Genomic DNA, 20,243 nt, shown 5'->3' with positions numbered 1-20,243 from the left:
CTGAGCGGCTTTTATTAACTTCACCCATCGCAACAATCTCTCTCTTTTCGGCATCCTTCGCGATGGTCAACCGCGGGCGTTCCGGAGGTTGTGTGACGTGCAAGAAACGCCGCGTGAAATGCGACGAGACGAAGCCCGAGTGCCGAGCGTGCCAGCGCCTTCAGCTTCGTTGCGGAGGCTACAACAGGTCCAAATATCTCAAACTAACGTTCATAGACCAGAACCACAAGTTCAGCACCAACACCAACCGAAATGTCGATTCTCACGGCCGGGATGTCGTGAGCGCTGCCACTCATCCGAGCCGGTTGCCCGAGTCTGTTGTTCAGGAGGAGGTTGCGAGGACTTTGACTTGGCGGCTCTCTGAGCCCGACACCGCCGTGCCGTTCTTTCTCGGCCATTACGCCAGTCTGGGCCGCGATATAAGATCCACGCGCGGGTTCTTCGAACTGCTCATTCCAGCCTACTTGTCACAGCCGGAAGAATCGCCGCTCTCGCTCGCCGTGTCGGCGTTGGCTTCAGAGATCTTTTCTATGTGGCGGCGAGACGGCAGCAGCTTCCGATCACCACGGAAATCTTATTCCCGGGCAATCGCACGCCTTCGGACGGCAACACAGGATCCCATAGAACGTAGCAAGTCGGCAACTGTGTTAGCCGTGCTGGCGCTGCAGACGTACGAGAATGCCTCTGCGATATATGATCTTCGCTGGGCCTCGAGCACGCACCACAATGGCGCAGCATCTTTGCTCCCGTTTGTGGACTCGGACAATATGGACGGGACAGTGCGCGCCCACCTACGAAAGTTTATGCTACACACTGAGGTTTCAACCGCCTTGCGTCAGAAGAAGCCACTGAAGAGTATCGCATACTCGTGGATTGGGAACAAGGATACGATGACTGTGCCCGACAACCCTAGCTCAGAACTCGATGCCATAGGGGCGTCTGTTGCCGAGTTGCAGGCTAGCTACACGCAGTTTGTGACGCAGGGTGGCTCTACGACGTCTTTGGATCGCGTCCTGAGAGAGTGGAGGGCCGAGGCAAGGAGAGTTGATGCAGAGCTTCTCGCGTGGGCGGAAAACGTACCGCATCACTGGAGACCACGAAGGATGATAAGTGGTCGGGATATCGATCCTTCTATACCCACCTATCAGTCTGTCTGTGAGGTATATCCTTCCTGCCAAATTGCCAGCATTTGGAATCTATGGCGCTTCCAACGCCTCCTGCTGGCCAAGATCGCCCTCGGCTCCTTCAATGCATTCTCAGATCTGAGCCGCTTTGGCTTCCCATGCGACCAATTCCTCGGCGACCCCATAGATTTCCTCGACTACCAACAAATCCTCCAAGAGGTGGTCGACGGCATGTGCTACAGCATACCCTTCCACCTTGGCAACCGAACCACCCAGTCCAGTCTCACAGATTTCACTGACCCGACGATCATGCTTCCTAGCCAATATGCCACAGAATATGGGACGCAACTGGGCAGGGATGGTCTTGATGCGGCAATGTCGAGGAACGACCACAGGCGTCATCTCATCGCGCAGGGGCCGTGGCGCTCCATACACCCGTTGAGCCGCCTGTTGACGCTCTTCTCGGAAGATCACGGCGAGGTCATCGCGAGCCTTCTTAGGCCTGGACAGCGGGAATGGATTCGCGACCAGTTCCTGCGTCTCGCCACGTTGTTGGATCTTCCGTCGGGGTCGGGCAATGACATGAAGGGATCAGAATCGCCGGGAGGGTCTGCAGATGCGAAGGCGGAGTATCTGGCCAGGGAGACTAGGAAGGGCGCAATTCTTATGAGTGGTCCGTAAAGCTTGGAGCCTTTGGACCAATAGAGATCCAGTATTGGCCACTCGCCGGAGAGGAGCGCTATGGATGAGTCCTTTCAGGGGGTATACGAGGTGGATATCTGGTTATTATCATTTATAATATAATGTGAACTATGTGTCGGTTTTCCAAGTTTCTTACGGCCTACATGACGTTCATCTATGTAGCAACTAGCTTGGGTTTCCTTGAAGAAAGCAAACATTCTTTCTACGCGGCTGGTCAGAAGGATACTTAGAAAGACTTCGAGAGTATTAAAATCGTGAAGTGTATATCAAATAATGATATAGCCTTTCAAATCTAGTTTTTAGTCTCTACACCTCCCGAAGCCGCCTAAGCGAAGCCAAGGCCAGCGGCTGCTATTCTATATATCATAATTTCAAATTAGGAACAATTTATTATATTCTAGCAGTCCCTACACTAGCGGAACATAATATTTCAGCTCTTCAGACAATATAAAGTATCCACGTGACTGGTCGATTCCCCAAAGGTCCTCAGCTTTATTTGATTGTTCGCCGAACTTCATCTTTACTTCTATTTACACCTTTCATATTATCGTCTATCCAGACACCATCGCTATTACTGTTCGTTGACCAGAACGTATCGATAACGTGCCTTACCCGCCCACATATCCACAACACCCTGGTTCGCATCTTTCATCGGGATCTCCTCCACCCACGGCTGGATACCCTTCTCGACCACCAGTTGGAACATCTGCCGAATTTCATCCGGACTGCCCACCAGCGAGCTCTCGACCTTCAGGCGGCGTTTCAGGGTGCGCACCGGGGCGTACAGTGTGCCGTCTTCGGGGAGACCAACCTGGACAAGACTGCCGTTGGTTCGCAGGAGGCCGAGGTAGTCGTCCATGGGCATCTACATGCGTGTAAGCTTTCTTGGCCCCCTAACAGAACACGAACAAAATCCATTGGATAGGACAGGGAGGAGGGGAGAACTCACCTTGCTAGACGAGACCGTGCACACGATCAGGTCCAAAGAGCGGGCATTCTTAGACGCCCAATCGGGCTCATCATCCGTCGCGATGTAGAGGTCAGCACCCATCTTCAGCGAATCCTCGCTCTTGCTCGCCTTGCGCGAGATCGCAACGACCTTGTCCGCGCCCATAGCCTTGGCAAACAGCACACCAAAATGGCCCAGACCGCCGACGCCAATGATTCCAACCCGCTTGCCAGGCCCGCAGTTGTTGTGCTTCAGCGGGCTGTAGAGCGTCGCGCCACCGCACAGCATGGGCGCCGCCGCCGCCGACGGGATGGCGTCGGGGATCTTGACGGCGAAGTGCGACGGCACTCGGTTGTACAGCGCGTACCCGCCGTACGACTTGCCGCCATTCAGATACGTGCTGTTGTAGGTGCCGACGAACTTCTTGGAGCAGTACTGCTCCAGGCCCATGGCGCACTCCTCGCAGTCGCCCAGCCGGCCTAGGCAGGAGTCGCTTTGCGCGCCCACGCCTACTCGGTCTCCGAGCTTGATGCCGCCTGTGACCTTGCTGCCGGCGCGCACCACTGTGCCTACAATTTCATGGCCCACGCAGCATGGGTACGAGGTGGGTCTCTGATTTCGAAGAGAAAAGGAAGGAAAATGTCAGCGGTCAACTACCAATCTATAGTATGAGGAAAAGGAATATAGATCAATAACTCACCCAGCCACTCCGCAGAGTGTGCAGATCAGAACCACAGATGCCGCAGTGCGAGACCTTGATATCGACATCGGTCTCCTCCCACTCCTTGGGCTGGAACTCTTGCCACACCATCTTGCCGTCGCCGGCACTGGGGTCAAGACCCATCCACCCCTCGAACTTGTAGTCAGTCTGCGCCATTTTTGTGCTATGGGAGTTTCGATTAATGGGTGAGAAGTATCCAAACGCTATGTCTCATTCGACTATCTTTCGCCGGGCCATTGCTCCAATTTATATCGGGTCTCCTTGTCTGCGCGGGTCAGCCTGATTCCAGGGTTCCACTATCTCCGTTGGAGACACTGGAAAACTCGGCACAGAAACAACAATTGGTAAGCAGCTCCGCAGAGACCCTCGGAGAACACTTTACTACTGCAGCTCGCCCGAGCCTTGCGCTGGTCGGGAAGTCTACAGTATCCGTCGGTAGCCAGTGGATTCCGGATGACATTCGGGTTTTGTATTTCGGAGGCGAATTCTACTTTGATGACTATATGTCACCTCTTTCTTTTGAAACTTGCAAAACCACGGCATAACATATTGCTTGTCTGCCTGTCGAGTGGGGTCGCCGCCATGCTAATTGTGAAGAATTCAATCGAAGCAAGTAGTGCTTGAATCATTTTTGGGGTCGACAATCTTCGCGTCTTGCATATCACCTACCCATCCAGAAATTTCGGATAGAGAAAAAACCCCACCGAAGAGCAGAATATTATCGGCCATCTTCTGGTTGTTCTTTTTTCATGTTATTTCCCATAATTATCTCCGGAAATAAGCAAAGCTCGGAATTACCCGCCCCATCTTAGAGGAACGCTGACGGTGGGGGTGTCATCCATCCATGGATGGATGCAATGGATTTTCCAGAAAGCCACTAGAACATACTTAACCGAGCTCTGAATTTCACGGTCCTTATTATGCAGGGGCATAACTCTCGCAAGAATCCCAAGCAGCGTTTCAGTGACATCTCGAGTAATGCCAGGAATTGGCTGAGACACTAAAAAACAAGAATATACATTCAAAGCCTTTTTTTAAGTCCGATAAGGTAGGGATGCAGTGAGGAATTAAAGACATAGAAAATGAAGGGAAAAGTAAAGAAACCATTCTATCTCGTTCTGTTCAGATCGTCGCTTGCGAAAACACCGGGATATAAAAAACACGCAGCCTCTACATTCCGCCGGAAACGCTGGCTATACCCTGACAGACTCTAGAAGAGCGACATAATGTCCTCGTTGGTTTTCTTGGGCGCATTGTTCGCCGGAGGAGTCGCGTTGCCAGACAGATCGAGACCAGAAAAACCGTTCATGAGATCGGCCGAAGCGCCACCACCAGTGGCACCACTCGACGAGGGCTGGGCCTCACCGGAATCCCCAAACACACCCAGCAAGTCATCCAGGTTGTTGCTCGCCTGCGGCGCCGGCGCATTGGCGGCCGGGGACTGCACCCGCACGGGGGTGCCAGCGAGTCCCTCCAGGCCAGACATGCCGCCGGACGGCTCATTTTGCGCGGAGGCCGGGGCACCGCCGTCGAAATCAATGTCCAGCAGGTTCTCGACGTTGTTTTGCGCCTGCGCAGGGGGTGCAGCACCACTAACGGCGGCAGCGGCGGCCGCCGCAGCCAAGGGGTTCTCGCGCGCGTTTTGAATTTGTTCCCTGTAGCAAGTCAGCAGCACGGACAATGATGTCAAATAAAGAATAATACGTACTCGATGGCGGCTCGCTGCACGGCGTCGGCACCGAATCGGCCTTGCCCGACAAACTGTTCCGGGGGCTTGTGGTACACGGAAGAAAGTGTGGATAATTCGAGTAAAAGTTGATCCAGCAGCGTGGGCGGTAGTGAGTGGATAGTGGTGACAATAGGAGGTTTTTCTGAGAGCACGATGTTCTTGGTGGCGTTGGAATCGCTGGTGTTGGAAAGAAGGCGCCAGTAAATATACGCTCGGTCACGGACATCGGGGTTGTCGTTCTCAGCAGTGGCCGCTTGAAGCACCCGTTGTACCAGGCCTTGGGCTTTTTCAGGCCGCTTCAGGAACAGTTTCACCACGGCAGTGAGAATTTGAAGCTGGGTCTGGAGACAGATCTATGAGCCGTGGCCGTAGGACAATTCGAGCTGGGGAAACATACCTGGGAGAATTCCTCATTGAACCCATCGACAAACCCTCCCAAAATATCCCCCGCGTTGCTAATTTTCTCGGCATACTCGCCAACAATCCAGATAAGTGCAGCTCGTGCGTTGGGCTCATCCAGTTCATCAATGCACTTGCAGAGTGTTGGGATGATACCTTCGTAGCCAGGGTATTTCCGGAAGATGTCCTTGATGACAACAATGGCTTCCTGAACAACATAATTGACCTTGGTGTTGATCAGATCCAACAGCGTGTTGACGCATTTCTCACTGGCGCTCTCGATCTTGATGGCAACCTGGCCAATCGCCTTGATGGCGCGCCGAACGAAATCCATGTCAACTTCAAGAGCGTATTCCTTCAGTTCCGCTAGCAGCTGGTCCACATTGCGTTCGTTCGCTATTCGCACCATAATTTCAAGTTTCTGAAACTTGACATACGGGGGGTCGTTGTATTTGCAGAAGAAGACTCGCAGTTCTTTGTTGAGAATGTCGGGCTGCTTCTGTAGCAGAAGGTCGATGTTTCTCAGAGCCACATATTGCACCTCAGGTGCCGAGGAAACCAACGTCACTGGAACCGATTAGCATTCAGAGAATCACCAACAAACATGTCGGTGACATACCCAATGGGGGAGCCATCTTCTTCAGGTAAGTGTTAGACAGCTCTTGGCTGACACGCTTCATATGCAAGAACACTACCTTGACTGCCGCAAGAACCACGCTAGGGTTGGCATGTTGGAACTGCGGCGCAACTCGCTCACAGATGTGCTCCGACTCCTTGACATCAGACGTCCGATACTCAGCCAAGGTCGAGAGGATCGTAACCCGTCCCCACTCGGTACACTCATTCAGGGCCATAAGCATCTTCCGTAGTATGTTGGTAGTCACCTGCAATGCTCTTGTCTCGGGGGCAGTATGATGAATTTCTGACAATGCAGTCACCGAGTTGGCCACCACCATCGGGTTGGGATCGCCGATCATCTCCTGCAGCATCTCCAAGAAGCCGTTCTCGAGGCACATTCCCGGGTTCAAATCAAAGAGCTTTGCTACACAAATGGCAGCGGTCTTGCGGACATACGGCGACTCGTCCCGAAGTGTTTTGCGCAGCGGTTCCTCCATGTAATCGACCATCTTTTCCACCCGGATACAGCCCATCGTCCGAATGGCCAGGGCTCGAATCAATGGGTTGGGGTCTTCCGAGTCTTGTACAAAGGTGTTCACGGCGAGAATGCAGAGATCCGGATGCGATTTGGCGTAGTTCCTGAGTGTGAAATTTCACTGATCAGTACATGCGGTCACCTTGAAGCGGGGGCAATACCCACATGAGATAAAGGTAGACGAGTTTCTTCTGTTCCAGATCAGACGTAGCAATGTTTTTGAGGACATCCGGGAAGAGCGCTGAAACATCCTTGCCCAGAGTCATAGCCATGATGGTTTTCTGAATGGATTCTTTTCTGTTGAAGTGTCAGCCACGCCACGCCATCACTCGACGACCCCCTCGGCTTCGTTAGAGGGCTAAGCGGCCCGACATACCGTTCGTAGGCATACTGGGAACTATTTTCAGGGTCAGTCTTGTCTGTGATTCACCATGACCAGGAAGCCAGCAGATCGAGGGGACACCGTACACAAGCCCAGCGCGCAATTCAAATGTCTCTCCTTTCCGGGGCACCGCAAAGGCGCCTCGGATTTTGTTCATCGCCATTCCGAGAAATGATAAGCTTCAGCAACGACCAGGTCGTGCCTCCGCCAAAAGAATCCGAGAGATGGAAGTGGGAGTCGAACGATTGTTCGGCGACTGCGGGGAATTGAAAGCTTCACGGTCGCGCGACCAAGGATTCACAAGGTGTCGTTGTCGGAGATAGGGGTCAGACCATTCCTCTCTATTTCGCTAGGTGCATTGAAGAGAAAATTCGGCAAGACACACAGTGTGGAGAGGTTCAGGACAGGCGGCTGAAGAAGGAGGACGGAGAAAAAAGGGTGTTTGGGGAAGATCAGAAGTTGTCCACAAATGGTCTTCTGGACCTCCCGTCCGCTCCATTGTTTCTCCCACTTTCTACCCTTGACCTCCCTATTTAACCCCGGATTTTCTCGCCACGGCTGATATCCATGGTGAGTTGGATAACAGCAATAATTGTGCCAAGCTTAACGCATCTGCAGGCTAATCTCCCTAATCTGCGACGTCTCTTCGTTGAAGCGAGGACGGAGGCCGAGGAGAACGAGTACTCGCGGACGGCCGTACGACACATCCCACTTCATCCACGCTATTTACATACTAACCGCGATGCTAGTTTTATAATCTTGTTCTCTTCATATCTTCTGTCGCCGTCTTCAGCTTAGCCGCCCAGCGCATGAGCGGGCCGAAGACTGGGCGATGATATAGTACGCGCGGTACCTACAATGCATGTTTGAGACGGCTGGAGGGCTTAATGTGTCATTAAAAATGATGTCGTGGCCTAGCTTGGGACTTTCGGGCAGGCCAGCTGCTGAAGAGCCGAAAAGAAAAGAAGCCCATCACGATCAGTCGCTTTCCTCGTCGTCACTCTCCAGGAACGCCAGCGCCTGGCGTCCTCGAGCTTGTCTCCGTCGGGGCTTCTCATTGCTCTCCTCGCCGCCACTCTCCGTACCCCATTGTTTCGCACCCTGTTGGATCTGCTCTAGATCGGCCTTCAACTCTCGCTCTTCCCGGATCTGCTTGGCTTTCTCCACAGAATACCGGCCCTTCATTCCAGCATCCACAAGCATCTCCTTGAGGTGCTTAATCTTTGCTTTGGGGGTCTCAAACGGAGCCAGCTCCCTCCACCACATCTTGCGGATACCGCACTTGACCAGCCATCCCTGCAGTCGCTTGATCTCGGCCTGGTCTGGATCGAGGTCCTCGTCTTTGCCTTTGGGCGCGGGCTTCTTTTTCTCTTTCGAGCCTTTCGGGGCAGATTTGCCTGCACTCTTTTGTTTTTTGGGCGCAGGCTTGGGCTCTTCGTCTAGCACGACGGACATTTCACTTTCGGAGTCGTCTTTGGTCGTCTCTGCGGTCGGTTCAGCGGCGTCAGACGCGTCTTCAGGGACATCTGAAGCTTCAGACACGGTATCTTTTGATTTGGGCGTGGGAGCTTTCTTCACGGCTTCTTCTGACTGCTTCTTGGGCGTTTCGACCTCTTCCTCTCCAGAGACGGGGGTCTCCGTCTTTTGGCGCTTCCTTGGCTTCGATGTGCTCTCACTCTTGGCTCGCTTGGGAGCAGCAGCTTTCTTCGGCCTCGGTACAGGAGAGGGGGACTTATCGACTGGTTCGACTTCGGGCTTCTTCGCATCTTGTACTTCCTACACAATCCTCGCAATCAGTAGTTGTCCAGCAGCAGCAGACCTGCATCTTCTTTGTAGAAGAAAAACATACCACTTCTTCCTTGATGACCTGCTCACTGCGCGCTTTCCAGTCGCCAGTGCTCTTGAAGAACCCTTCTGCTAGGCCGAGCTGCTTCTCTACAGCAAGTCGCACTCGCTTCACGGTCAATTCTTCCATTTTCCCCGACTTGAAAATCGCCGCAACCCCATCGCGCAGCCCTTGTTCCAGATCGTTGTCTGATGGGACGACTGGAGACTCCGCTTCGGGCTCGGATTCAGAATCGGACATTGTGTATTTTGGCGCCATGATTATACACTGTGTTGGGAGTTGGTATGATTGTAGGATTCTTCCAGCGCGAAAATCCTCAGGCTGTGATAAAAGCGAAGACCTTGGATATTCACAATTGCAGGCAGCCGGTCGCGACGAGAAGAAGGCGCGCGTCTCGTTGACTGGGCGCGACCAAAAAGTGGCTGACAAAGCCAATGATCAACTCTGTGAGATCTGACGTTGTTCGCCTTGTTGTTGCATCTTGCATTGTTGCGCTGAGCCTTGGAAGTGTCATATTCTACATTGAAGGAATATTCTTCGCGGCGCTTGCCTTTCATCTAATATTCTGTTACATCAATCCCACCAAGGCTCTTGGGGCCCGCCACTTGATTACCTCCGCCGCTCTCCGCATGCTGCTTTAGAAATCAAATCCAACAAATCCAGCAACTTTTGACACCCACTTGGCCTCTCTTCCCTCAGAAGGTAGACCATAGCAAATCCATTATGGCCGAGATTCCTCCGGAGCAGGTCGACTCGCAATATAAAGGCCACGCCCCTCTATTCAACCAGCAAACTCCCGGTGCCTCCGCAAGCGCCTCCGCAACAGCACGAAACAATGAGTCCAAGACCGCGCCGCGCAAGGGACTAGTATTGGACAAAGATGGAAAGCCGTAAGTTGACCAAAACTTTATCAATGAACAGAAAAAAAAAAAAATACTGACGAGGCCTCTCCCAGCTGCCGACTCTGCACCGACGCCGCCTCATGGCGCTCATTAACAAAACAAGCCAAATCCGAGTCCACCCCGGACTCGAAAGCGAACATATCCACGGCCATGGCCTCTTCGTTCGCCGCCCTCGCCGCTGCCTCCTCTTCCTCTTCCTCGCCTTCTCCCAGCACCACCACCCCGACAGACTGCCCTCCCGACGTCGAAGCGCTCGGCCGCTCAACATGGACCCTGCTACACTCCATGGCGGCAACATACCCCGAAAAGGCGGACTCGGCACAGCAACGGGATATGCGCGGCTTCTTGACGCTCTTTTCGCGGCTGTACCCCTGCTGGGTGTGCGCTGACGACTTCCAGGCGTGGATGGCTCACCCCAGTGGGCGCAATCAGCCGCGGCTGGGCAGTCGGGCGGAGTTTGGGTGGTGGATGTGCGAGGCTCATAATGAGGTGAATCGGAAGCTGGGGAAGAAGGAGTTTGATTGTCGGTTTTGGGAGGAGCGGTGGAGGACGGGGTGGAAGGATGGACGCTGTGATTGATTTACTCTTTGGGGCATTCGATATTTTATGGGGCTTGTATATTGATTGATGTCTGATGTTGATCGCTATGGTCTGGAGTTGACTGGGTGCATCTCTACTCCTGTTGGAACATCTCCCTACTTGTATACTAGACAGATAGACTCATGTATGGTTGCTGTGCTTTTACTGTTTGGAGAACTAGCAGTCATAGACAGAAACAGGGGTTGCATACAAACTAAGACCGCTAAACAATTAAAAGCCTCAAACACAAAACATAGACATCTAGAACAAGGGGTGTGAAGGTTGTAGGAGTTTTGTCTCTTTCTCTCCCAGCCAAAATAAAAAAAAAGCGCCGCCAAACACACAACTTCCCCTCGGTGCAGGAAGACTGGAAATAAAAAAAGAAAATAGCCCGTTTTATAACTTCATGTCAAGAAGAGGAAAGGTGGGAGAAACCGTCAAGACATCGTCATGCTTTAGTTAATATTGACCAGGAACGAACAGGCGCAGACCACTGGCCGGCGCACCGATCTCGGTGACCTCGGATATCCGGCACACGGTGCCCTTATACTGCTGCTGGTACTTGGCGCCGGTGAAGAGGTCGGACACGCTGGCAGAGCCGCTGTAGATCGGGGTGAATGAAGCGGCGCAAATATCAAACTCGGCAAATTGGTCGAATTCGATCTCAACTTGGTCCTGCGGGTTCCGTTCACATTGGGCTTTGATTTTCCTGGCCTGTTGATTGAAAGATTAGCATCAAGGCACCAGGACTGACCACACACTGCGTAATAAAAGCCTTACCTGTTCCAGAAGCTTGGTGGAGCCTCCGTTAGCCAACACCCGGTTGGCGAAGCTCAGGGCAGAAGAGTAGTTCTTGTTGGTAAACGCAAACTTCATGGCAGCCATCAGAGCCAACTGCCGATGAGCAACCTCCAGTTTGGGGATGGTAAAGTACGCCGACAGCTCAAGGGACCGCTTCAGGCCCTCTTCGGAATCGGTGGGAATAGAGCGGCGCTCCAGCTCAATGGACATGGCAAGGATGTACTCCCGGGCCGTGGAAATGATCTTTTTCGCCTGCTCCACCTCGGCCTCGGAGGAAACAGTGTTCACGAGGAGCGTGTGCAGGATACGCTTGAAGATTTGCACGCCATCCTCCAGCTTGTTGGCCCGCATTGCCGCATAACCCTCTTGAAGATCGGCATTGGCAACAGTCTCCAAGTCACGCGGAATGTGGGGAAGCACCTTCCGGTTGTCGTTCTCCTCGACGTTTCTCCGCACATAGTTGACCAGGGGCGGCAAACCAGAAGTGGCGGGGAGATAGGTCTTGGAGGCCTTGAAGACCTCGAGGAAGCGGCTCTTCAGAGGGGCAAAGTGTACGGCACCAACCTGGCGGTTCAGAAGCTGCATCGCAGTGTCAAAGGACCCAGCAGCAACGTGATCAGCCGCCAATGGAGAGTTGCGAGCCCACAAATCTGCCTCAGAACTGCCGGCTCCGGCTTCAGCACCCTCCACGTTGACGAACTCGGCGTCCTCCTCGATGTTGACATCGTCGCCCATGTCCCATCCGGAGGCATCCTCCTCCTCGTCCTCCAAAGTCTCCCGAGCAAGAACGGCTTCCTGCTCTTCTTCCGCCAGATCGAAAACGTCCGCACCGGCCTCCTCGTCGACGGCGCCAACTTCTCCGAGAAGGGCCTTCTCGAAAGAGGAATGGCCGGCAGCTTTTACGGGCCAGTTGGCCTTGAAAGTCGGGACAATAGGGTGCGCAACCCTCAAGGCTTCTTCGGTAGAAGGCAGGGTGATCTGGTCTTCCGTGAGGCCACACGCTTCCAAGATGGACTCAGCTTCTTCGGTCAAGCCGTGTGATTTGGCAGTGAGGTAGGCAATGGGGTCTGCGGAATGTCAGTATAATGTTGAGCATGTCAGGCATGGGGAGAACATACACATGTCCACCTCCTTAAACATCTGGATTCGGTCTTCAACATCACCACGGTAGATGGCGTTCTGGAAACGAGAGGTGAAATCGCCCCGGTGTTCGGCAATCTTGGCCATACGGGAAAGCTTCTCCTGGTCACCAGTAGACAGGTAGAGGAACGAGAGCTTGTCGAAGTTCCGCTGCTTTTGGTAGGTCATTTCGACAGTCTGGTGGTTGCCATGGGCGAGTGCCTCGGTGCCAAGTCGGTTCCAGAAGTTCGGACGGTCCAGCTCCCGTGCCATCTCGATGGCGACCTCGAGGTTTCCGCATTCAAGAGCAAGGTCGAAGCGAGTCTGCGGATCTTGGACGAACTGCAAGGCGATCTCCGGGTAACCCTTCTTCTGCAGGTACGAGATGATGCTTTGGCCAACCAAGCTGGAGTTCTTGATGATCTGCAACATCTCGTCGTAGTTTCGCTTGACCAGTGCCAGCTTGAATCGATACTCGGTGGGGTCAATCTCCAGGATCCGTGGCTGAGCATTGCGATCCAGGCAATAAACGTTCCGGCCCTTCACGCGCACGAGGTACACGGTCTGGTCCAGGGTACGAATAATCCCATTGTCACTATCGACGACTGTCAGCATATCCCATATGATCCCGGCGCGTATGACTTACCCATTCAGAAGCGAGTACTTGATGTGGTTTAGGGTCGAGTAGAGCAGAACACCGGCATCGTCCCAGGTAGCGCTCTTGATGCGGATGGTTTCGTGCAACGTGCTGACCTGCTCAAGAGTCTTGGTGACGATGGTAACATTGTGCTTGCTGAGCAAGGCGCAGTAGAGACCGTCGTTGGACCAGACAACATATTTCACACCGCTGACCGCAACTTCAGCCAGCTGCTTCTTCTGCTGGATGTCAAACAGCACGACCGTCGTGGGAGTGATGAAGAGCAAGCAGCCAGTACCACCAAAGTAAATATCGGTGGTGCCAGCCGGGGGCTTAATCGTCTTGGTTGTGGAGTTGCTCAGGTCCTTGATGTCGACCTGCTGGTTCGCGGGATTGTAAACAGCGAACCGGTTGCGGGCGACGAAGACAGCGGAGGAGGCCTGGCCCCGCTTAACGTCGGTGGGCTCAACGGCTCCTGTGGCGTCTCGGGGGAGGTGAATCAACTCGTAAGTTCCATTGTCAGCAGGCGAGGTCACCAGAATGGCACGCTCGGCTGGGTTGTAGGAAACGGTGCGCGGCGGGACCCAAGGGGAACCCAGTTTGCGCAGGGAGAGCATTGGCGGGGATTCGACATTTTTGGCAAAGTCATACGACTTGACGTGCTTCTCCTTGGTGATATAAAAGAGCTGGTTCTGGTAAACGGCAGAAGCAGGTCGCTCGCGCTCCAGCTTGAACACCATGACACCGGTGTCGTGACCAGCAGCGAACAGGTTGATCTCGGGGTGGGCCGCAATCACCCAGAAGCGATCCAGGTCGCGCTTAAAGGACTGCACCGAAGTGCGCTTGTTAAGGTCCCAGACGCGAATTGTCTTATCTTCGCCGACAGAGAGGATGAGGTCCTGGTGCGGGTGGAACAAACAGGCCGAGGCGTTCTGGAAATGGCCACGGCAAGTATCGACCTCCCATGCCTTGGTTTCTACTCCTGGTTAGCATCGACATTCATATCCACTCAGCAAGCTGGCCAAACTCACCGCTCATTCTCCACAACTTAACAAGTCGATCATCACCCGCCGACACGATCAATGGCAATGTTGGGTGGAACGACACCCAGTTCACGCCGCGGTCATGACCCTCCAGCACAAACTTGACAATAGCATCGGTGTTGCCAAACATATCGGCCTGGTTGGGATTGGCCCGTGCCATTTGGTCTTCGAAGGAAATCGAGGTGGGTGCCGAGTGCTTCTTGCGCAGGCCGGAGATATCCCAGATGCGGACGGACTGATCCAGAGAGGCCGAGGCGATGAGGTCCTCAGTGGGGTGGAACTGAGCACACATCACATAGTGGTTGTGACCGGTCATTGTGCAAACTTTGAGGGCAAAAGATCAGTAGCTGTCGGAAACAATCATCCCAGGTACTACTTACTCAATGATCGGTTCTGCCAATTCCAGATACGGATGGTCTGGTCATCGGACGCAGACAGGATCCAAGGGAGCTCATGATGGAAGAAGACAGTGCGCACGTAATCCAAGTGACCGTTCAATGTGAACAGGCATCTCCGAGTCTGGTAGCTCCAGACCTTGATCTTATAGTCATCACCTCCAGACACAAACAGGGGTTGAGTCGGGTGAAAGTCGATGCCTCGGACGGGTCCATCGTGCTCTTCAAATCGGTCAATGAGTGTTCCCATGCGGTAATCCCAGAGCTGGATGGTGGACGAGTGAAGAGAGACGAGAATCCATGGCCTGTAGCACAGTAAGTTTGGATGGCCCAAGGTGTAGGTGTCCCCTCGGCGGGACCAACTGACCGTTTCGGATGGAATGCGATTCCCTTGGCTCGGGAGGATTTCGACTCAAACTGTGACAAGCAACATGATCAGTCACTGCAATTGACCACCTTGACGCGAAAGGACTCGGGAATTAGGATGAGGCGCAAGCATGGTACCTTGGTGAGCATGTTTGGGGAGGACTGCATCTTGAAGAGTTGGCCGGAGCCGCACCGTACAGTAGCAAGCTCCGCACACTGAAAATAAAAGGATCACAGAGGCGACCACCACATCCACAGAGAAAATGGCAGGAGGACAAGGGACTCGCAGTGGATGCCTGGGGGAGAGAGAGTCGGAGAAGGTAAACTAAACGTGGACTCTATTGTGGGCGCCGATGGCAGTGGCCAATCAGCGGGCGGGCGGTGAGCAGCCAGGGGAGCAGTGATTGTTGGCGCTCTTCAGCATTTCAGCTCCTCCTCGACTTGGCTACTTTGAGGTGAAAATTATATTTGGGACTTTGAAGATGATTCTTGAGGTTCTATTTTTACAGACACTCATCCAGAGAGTTGTCCCAAGTGGGGATCTCCCTGGATGAGTGTCTGCCCGAGAAACATATCCCCCGCGCTGGAAGCATCTGGAAAGCGATGATGTATGACGGGACAGATCTCCATTTCCCATTGCTCTCTATGGAATCAATTTCAATTTTTCTTTCTTTCTCATATTCCTATCTTACATTGACCCTACAGATCTATTGGTTTATGAAAGGTATTGGACTCGATGTTCTTCGCGATCTCGAGACACCCTCGGGCCTGAATGATGGAAGACCTCCCAATGGACGAATTTACTTCCGTTCCCCCCTACGAGCCGGTCCCTGATTTCGCTTCGTCTCATGAAATGTCAGACACCCCCACAGATGGTACTTGGAGCCTGAACGACTCGGGACCCTCGACGCCCACCCATGAAAATGACTCCGTGGCCGACCCCAAGTCTCAGGTGGTGAAGCCATATGCCATTGAGGAACCCCCCGAGGAGCCCAAATATGAAACCCGGAATCTAGAGCTTCCCAGTCTTCCTGATTTCCTCGAACGATGGCAGCGCGATCTTACAGACTACATGGAAAACTTGGACTGGAAATCCAACTTGAGCGCCAGCACCAGGCTGCATACCAATAGCCAGAAACGGGGTCAAAAGAGGAAGCCCACCCATCCTGCAACCACCAGATACTCCAACCCACCCAGGAAGACCAAATTGGAAGACCCTCGATGCCCATGCCCGAGACTGAGCCTCAAGAGACAACGGAGATGCAACAAACCAGTGCCAGATACGCCGGCTGCCCATGACACGGCATTCCGGGATTTTCGGGAAACCCAATCGAACGAAAGTTCAAGCCCGGACCAGCAATCGCCCACAGCCAGCATGAATGATTCGGCAACTGAGATGGACATCGACTGAATCGCTGCTTCCTCAATGGTCACATGACCCACGAGAAAGTATGGATACATGACGTCATTTATATCTCACAGTGGCCATGGCAGGCAGTTTTGTGCTGCGCCAGTAGCTGCTTCTTGGGTCTGGTTCTCTGGGCTCCCTCAATCCCTGTACTGTTTTCATCACTGCAATTCATCCTAACCCCCCAATTATTCAAGCAATCGAATTTCAATGCCTCGAACGTCCTCGAGGCAGGCTGCCCAGAAGGCCAAGGAAGCCATCTCTTCCACGGAGTCGACTGAACGGGCTCCCACGGGATCGAAGCGCAAGGCACCACCGAAGCCAGCCCCGCAGCCCAAGAAAGAGAAGACAGAAAAGCAACTGCGGCCTGAAAATGAAAGTGAAGCAAACGAGGAACAGGCCATGGGGGCCATGATCGACGGCACCCCAGAGTTGAAGGCAAAGGGAGAAAAGGAGCCTAAACCAGAACAACCCCCCAGGCCTGCTCTCAATATTGAGTCAGGCGTTCGAAAATCTGATGAGCGGGAAACCGTGGTGTCTTCCAACATCCGCGAAAAGGGCGTTATTTACTTCTTCTTTCGACCTCGGGTCAATGTCGAAGACCCCCACAGTGTGGAGGATGTCGCTCGAAGCTTCTTCGTGCTTCGCCCTACCCCTCTTGGAGCTGAGCTCAACGAGGGCCAGGGCCCCGTCGACAAAGACGCGCGTTGTCGTCTGATGATCCTCCCGAAAAAGAAGTTTCCGACGTCGGGCAGGGAAAGGGATATGGGGTTTGTGGAGAAATCTGGACAGTCCATGAAGGATCTGCAGGAGAAGTTCCTTGCCGGTGCAACGTACCAGACCTCCACCCGGGGTGAACGCTCCCTCCAGGAGGCGAAACCCTATGCAGAAGGGGTCTACGCTATTACATCCACGAAACGCGCAGCTCATCTCGCGTACATCCTAACCATTCCAACGGAGTTAGGCGACATCCAAAAAAACTTTGGACTTCGAGAGCGTGGGAGCTGGATTCTCCAGTCGAAGAACCCCAAGTACCCCGGTCCAGGTTATGCCCAATTGCCCAAGGATCCCGAATATCCAGAATCGTAAGCCATGTGTCCTGAACAAATGTTTTCCTGGTCACTAATTTCAATTTCTGGTTTTATCAGCGTGCGCGAGAAATTCGGCGACCTCCGATGGGTGCCCCTGGAGCCCGAGTTCCTCGAATATCCTAACGCACAGTTCCTGATGATCGGCGAGGCGCAGAATGAGCTAGGTAAAGCCGCGACTGCCGAGGGTGCCAAGGAGCCGAATGAACAGGAACCCGGGGAGGAACTGGAGAGAATGGAACAGGAAAATGAGCAACGGGTCGAAGCGCTGCGAGGTGAGTTTCCATTCTCGTCCATATGACCCCGTCACTGACCCAGTGCAGGCGATGAAACGGTCTATCAGGATCTCGGGTTGGATGCCCAGAAGTACCCCAAAGTGCCCAGCACCTGGAACAGCGAGTCCTGATCGAGGTAGAATGAGCTTTGAAACATGAATCAATCCTATTCTTAATTATCTGATCCTCATCCAACGTCCAGATAAGGTCTGTAGCCTATGTATTCCTGGTTGGGGACGGCGTTTAGGCTCCTCATACCCAGCACAGTAAGGATTGTCGATTGATACCCGCTGCGCGATTATTCTTCCGTGCAGGAAGTGGCACTGCTTGACGATCAGCAAGTGACATAAGGTGCCACTCGCACATTGACTATCACTGGTTCTTTTGTCCTTTCTTGGCCCTCTTTTCTCTGTTTTATCTTCCTTTCGTGGCAAGGGTCCACGAAACGCATATCGCGTTGCCCGAGAGGATGCGATTTCGGAGGGGTAGAAAGGGACAGAACTTGAAGGGAAAAAAGTTATATAAAGGTTGAGAGAACGCCCGAGATAGAAGTCTAAACTACCTCACGGTTCTATTTGTTCACTATGAAATTGACGCTGGTAGCGTTCTTAGCTGTGGCCGCCCAGGCGGCCGAGCATGTCGTCAACCAGGCCACTTGCGCCGGCACGCCTTATAAGTACACCGGACTGGCTGGCTTTGGATTCATTCCTTCCAATGCCACCGACAAGTACGGCGACACCATCGGCGGCATTGGCAGTTCCATTGCCATTGACCAGTCGGCGTGGCGCAAGACGGCCCATGAGGCCTATGAGGGAACGATCTATGCGTTGCCTGACCGAGGCTGGTAAGAGATATCTCCAACCCAAGTGAACCAAGGGAACCCCCCAAGGAAATTCGAGGCTCACAGTTGATTTCTGGCAGGAACACCAATGGCACAATCAACTTCCAAAACCGCATCCACAAATTCGCGGTTTCGCTCAAGTTGGCCCCCAACGCCTCGGCCAAGAATCCCTCGGCGCCCAACGTGCACCTGAAGTACATCGGCACCACCCTTCTGACAGACCCCGAGGGCAATCCGGTCACGGCCCTGGACGCCGACGCCAAGGGCCATGCCTCGTTCCCCGGGTTCCCGCCGCTGCCGGTAGCCACGTACACGGGCGACGGGTTCGGAGGCCCTGGGGCTGGCGGCAAGCGAGTCTCCGTCGACTCGGAGGGACTGGCGCTGGACACGAAGAACGGCGGGTTCTGGGTGTCCGACGAGTACGGGCCGTATGTGTACAAGTTCAGCGCACAGGGCAAGATGGAGCACGCGATCCAGCCGCCGCAGGCCTTCCTGCCACGCCGCAACGACACCATCAGCTTCAACTCGAACACGCCGCCGCGCTACAACCCCAAGGCGTCGCCGATCCCCGCGGACCCGCAGACAGGCCGCAACGACAATCAGGGGTTCGAGGGCGTGACGGTGTCGGCCGACGGCAAGACGCTGTACACGCTGATCCAGTCCGCGCTGCAGCAGGAGGGCGGCGGCGGCAGCGAGGTCTCGGGGCAGCCGGCGCGGCTGCTGGCGTATGACATCTCGGCCAACCCGCCCAAATATATCCACGAGTACGCCGTCCTCCTGCCAACGTACCGTGACTACACCGAGACCGACGCCAACAAGGCGCGCAAGGTCGCCGCGCAGTCCGAGCTGCACCAGCTGCCGACAGGCGACTTTCTCGTGCTGGCGCGCGACTCGAGCTTCGGCCGCGGCCAGGACCATACGCGCTCTGTGTACCGCCATGCCGATGTGTTCTCTGTGCTGAACAGCAACCACACGATCACGGACCTCAAGGGCCAGAAAAACTACGATAACGCCGGCGGTGCTATCGCCTCGTCCAAGGGCAAGCTTTTCCCCGGTATCACCCCGGCCGAGTACTGCTCGTTCGTCGACTACAATATCGAGTCTGAGCTGGCCAAGTTCCGGCTGCACAATGGCGGCCAGTCGGACCGTTTTCTTTTGAATGAGAAGTGGGAGAGTCTGGGTATTGCGCCCGTCGACCCCAGCTCTTCTTCTGCTGGTCACAAGCGAGGTGCTGAGAAGGAATACTTCCTGTTCAGCTTCAGTGACAACGACTTTATGACCCAGGATGGTAAGACTGCTGCCACTCCCCCTTCCCCCAAATAACAAGCCTGATGGTAGGTAGCCTGTGACTGACCTTATTTTTTAGGACACATGAACTTCGGCAAGCTCAAGTACAAGGACCAATCTGGAATCAGTCTCGACACACAAGTCTTGGTGTTTAAACTGAAGTTTTAGCCTTGATGTGTCGATATACCCAAGAGAATAGATTTGATAGACCGACTGCATGTCGCTGTTGCTCTGGCCTCAGCTACAAGTACATTGCAAATGCAGCACGAATTACCATTTGACGAGGAGATTAAGTGCCAATGTTGCAACACAAAGGACCAAAAGATGGACACAAGATTTCCAGTTTTCGTTTTGAAAAGTCATATCAAGACAAATTAGTTGAACAAGAAAAGTATGACACGGGATTAGCCAAATGGGCAAGGGGAGTAGAGAGTCAAGTTTTGAGAAAAGCACCAAACAAGCCACCTGGGCGCCTCGGTACAACTAATACAATCTGT

At 53.7% G+C, this 20,243-nt stretch overlaps 10 protein-coding genes across 10 annotated transcripts; 6 read left to right on the top strand and 4 right to left on the bottom strand.

Moving 5' to 3' along the window:
• Window positions 1–62: 62 nt before the first annotated feature.
• NUU61_000798 (Zn(II)2Cys6 transcription factor domain-containing protein) lies at window positions 63–1,805 on the top strand (the record flags this gene model as incomplete). Its single annotated transcript, XM_056651381.1, has 1 exon — window positions 63–1,805. The coding sequence occupies one exon, from the start codon at window positions 63–65 to the stop codon at window positions 1,803–1,805; it is 1,743 nt and encodes a 580-aa protein (XP_056516231.1).
• A 592-nt stretch (window positions 1,806–2,397) lies between these two features.
• Window positions 2,398–3,652, bottom strand: NUU61_000797 (NAD(P)-dependent alcohol dehydrogenase; the record flags this gene model as incomplete). Its single annotated transcript, XM_056651380.1, has 3 exons — window positions 2,398–2,691; window positions 2,776–3,387; window positions 3,476–3,652. The coding sequence occupies 3 exons, from the start codon at window positions 3,650–3,652 to the stop codon at window positions 2,398–2,400; spliced, it is 1,083 nt and encodes a 360-aa protein (XP_056516230.1).
• A 1,054-nt stretch (window positions 3,653–4,706) lies between these two features.
• On the bottom strand, window positions 4,707–7,322 carry NUU61_000796 (putative AP-1 adaptor complex subunit beta; the record flags this gene model as incomplete). The annotated part of the gene is made up of 7 exons (XM_056651379.1): window positions 4,707–5,151; window positions 5,205–5,566; window positions 5,623–6,191; window positions 6,244–6,881; window positions 6,943–7,074; window positions 7,154–7,174; window positions 7,246–7,322. The coding sequence occupies 7 exons, from the start codon at window positions 7,320–7,322 to the stop codon at window positions 4,707–4,709; spliced, it is 2,244 nt and encodes a 747-aa protein (XP_056516229.1).
• A 404-nt stretch (window positions 7,323–7,726) lies between these two features.
• Window positions 7,727–7,995, top strand: NUU61_000795 (DUF5310 domain-containing protein; the record flags this gene model as incomplete). Its single annotated transcript, XM_056651378.1, has 2 exons — window positions 7,727–7,855; window positions 7,909–7,995. 2 exons carry the CDS (start codon window positions 7,727–7,729, stop codon window positions 7,993–7,995), a joined length of 216 nt encoding a protein of 71 aa, XP_056516228.1.
• A 142-nt stretch (window positions 7,996–8,137) lies between these two features.
• Window positions 8,138–9,272, bottom strand: NUU61_000794 (putative transcriptional regulator; the record flags this gene model as incomplete). Its single annotated transcript, XM_056651377.1, has 2 exons — window positions 8,138–8,935; window positions 9,009–9,272. Coding segments are annotated over 2 exons (1,062 nt in total), but the record flags the coding sequence as incomplete, so codon positions are not given.
• Window positions 9,273–9,728: 456 nt separating this feature from the next.
• Window positions 9,729–10,486, top strand: NUU61_000793 (flavin-linked sulfhydryl oxidase; the record flags this gene model as incomplete). The annotated part of the gene is made up of 2 exons (XM_056651376.1): window positions 9,729–9,895; window positions 9,961–10,486. The coding sequence occupies 2 exons, from the start codon at window positions 9,729–9,731 to the stop codon at window positions 10,484–10,486; spliced, it is 693 nt and encodes a 230-aa protein (XP_056516226.1).
• Window positions 10,487–10,945: 459 nt separating this feature from the next.
• On the bottom strand, window positions 10,946–15,015 carry NUU61_000792 (coatomer subunit alpha; the record flags this gene model as incomplete). Its single annotated transcript, XM_056651375.1, has 8 exons — window positions 10,946–11,200; window positions 11,267–12,354; window positions 12,406–13,001; window positions 13,053–14,019; window positions 14,075–14,410; window positions 14,467–14,786; window positions 14,849–14,898; window positions 14,986–15,015. 8 exons carry the CDS (start codon window positions 15,013–15,015, stop codon window positions 10,946–10,948), a joined length of 3,642 nt encoding a protein of 1,213 aa, XP_056516225.1.
• A 604-nt stretch (window positions 15,016–15,619) lies between these two features.
• NUU61_000791 (uncharacterized protein) lies at window positions 15,620–16,258 on the top strand (the record flags this gene model as incomplete). Its single annotated transcript, XM_056651374.1, has 1 exon — window positions 15,620–16,258. One exon carries the CDS (start codon window positions 15,620–15,622, stop codon window positions 16,256–16,258), a length of 639 nt encoding a protein of 212 aa, XP_056516224.1.
• Window positions 16,259–16,465: 207 nt separating this feature from the next.
• NUU61_000790 (uncharacterized protein) lies at window positions 16,466–17,749 on the top strand (the record flags this gene model as incomplete). The annotated part of the gene is made up of 3 exons (XM_056651373.1): window positions 16,466–17,340; window positions 17,404–17,618; window positions 17,667–17,749. 3 exons carry the CDS (start codon window positions 16,466–16,468, stop codon window positions 17,747–17,749), a joined length of 1,173 nt encoding a protein of 390 aa, XP_056516223.1.
• A 453-nt stretch (window positions 17,750–18,202) lies between these two features.
• NUU61_000789 (esterase-like/phytase family protein) lies at window positions 18,203–19,914 on the top strand (the record flags this gene model as incomplete). The annotated part of the gene is made up of 3 exons (XM_056651372.1): window positions 18,203–18,462; window positions 18,540–19,747; window positions 19,826–19,914. 3 exons carry the CDS (start codon window positions 18,203–18,205, stop codon window positions 19,912–19,914), a joined length of 1,557 nt encoding a protein of 518 aa, XP_056516222.1.
• Window positions 19,915–20,243: the final 329 nt, after the last annotated feature.

The sequence above is a fragment of the Penicillium alfredii genome (genome assembly GCF_028826965.1).
Source record: "Penicillium alfredii strain IBT 34128 chromosome Unknown utg000001l_segment0_segment0, whole genome shotgun sequence".
Taxonomy (NCBI): domain Eukaryota; kingdom Fungi; phylum Ascomycota; class Eurotiomycetes; order Eurotiales; family Aspergillaceae; genus Penicillium; species Penicillium alfredii.
This window is presented reverse-complemented; position numbering and strand designations above follow the sequence as displayed.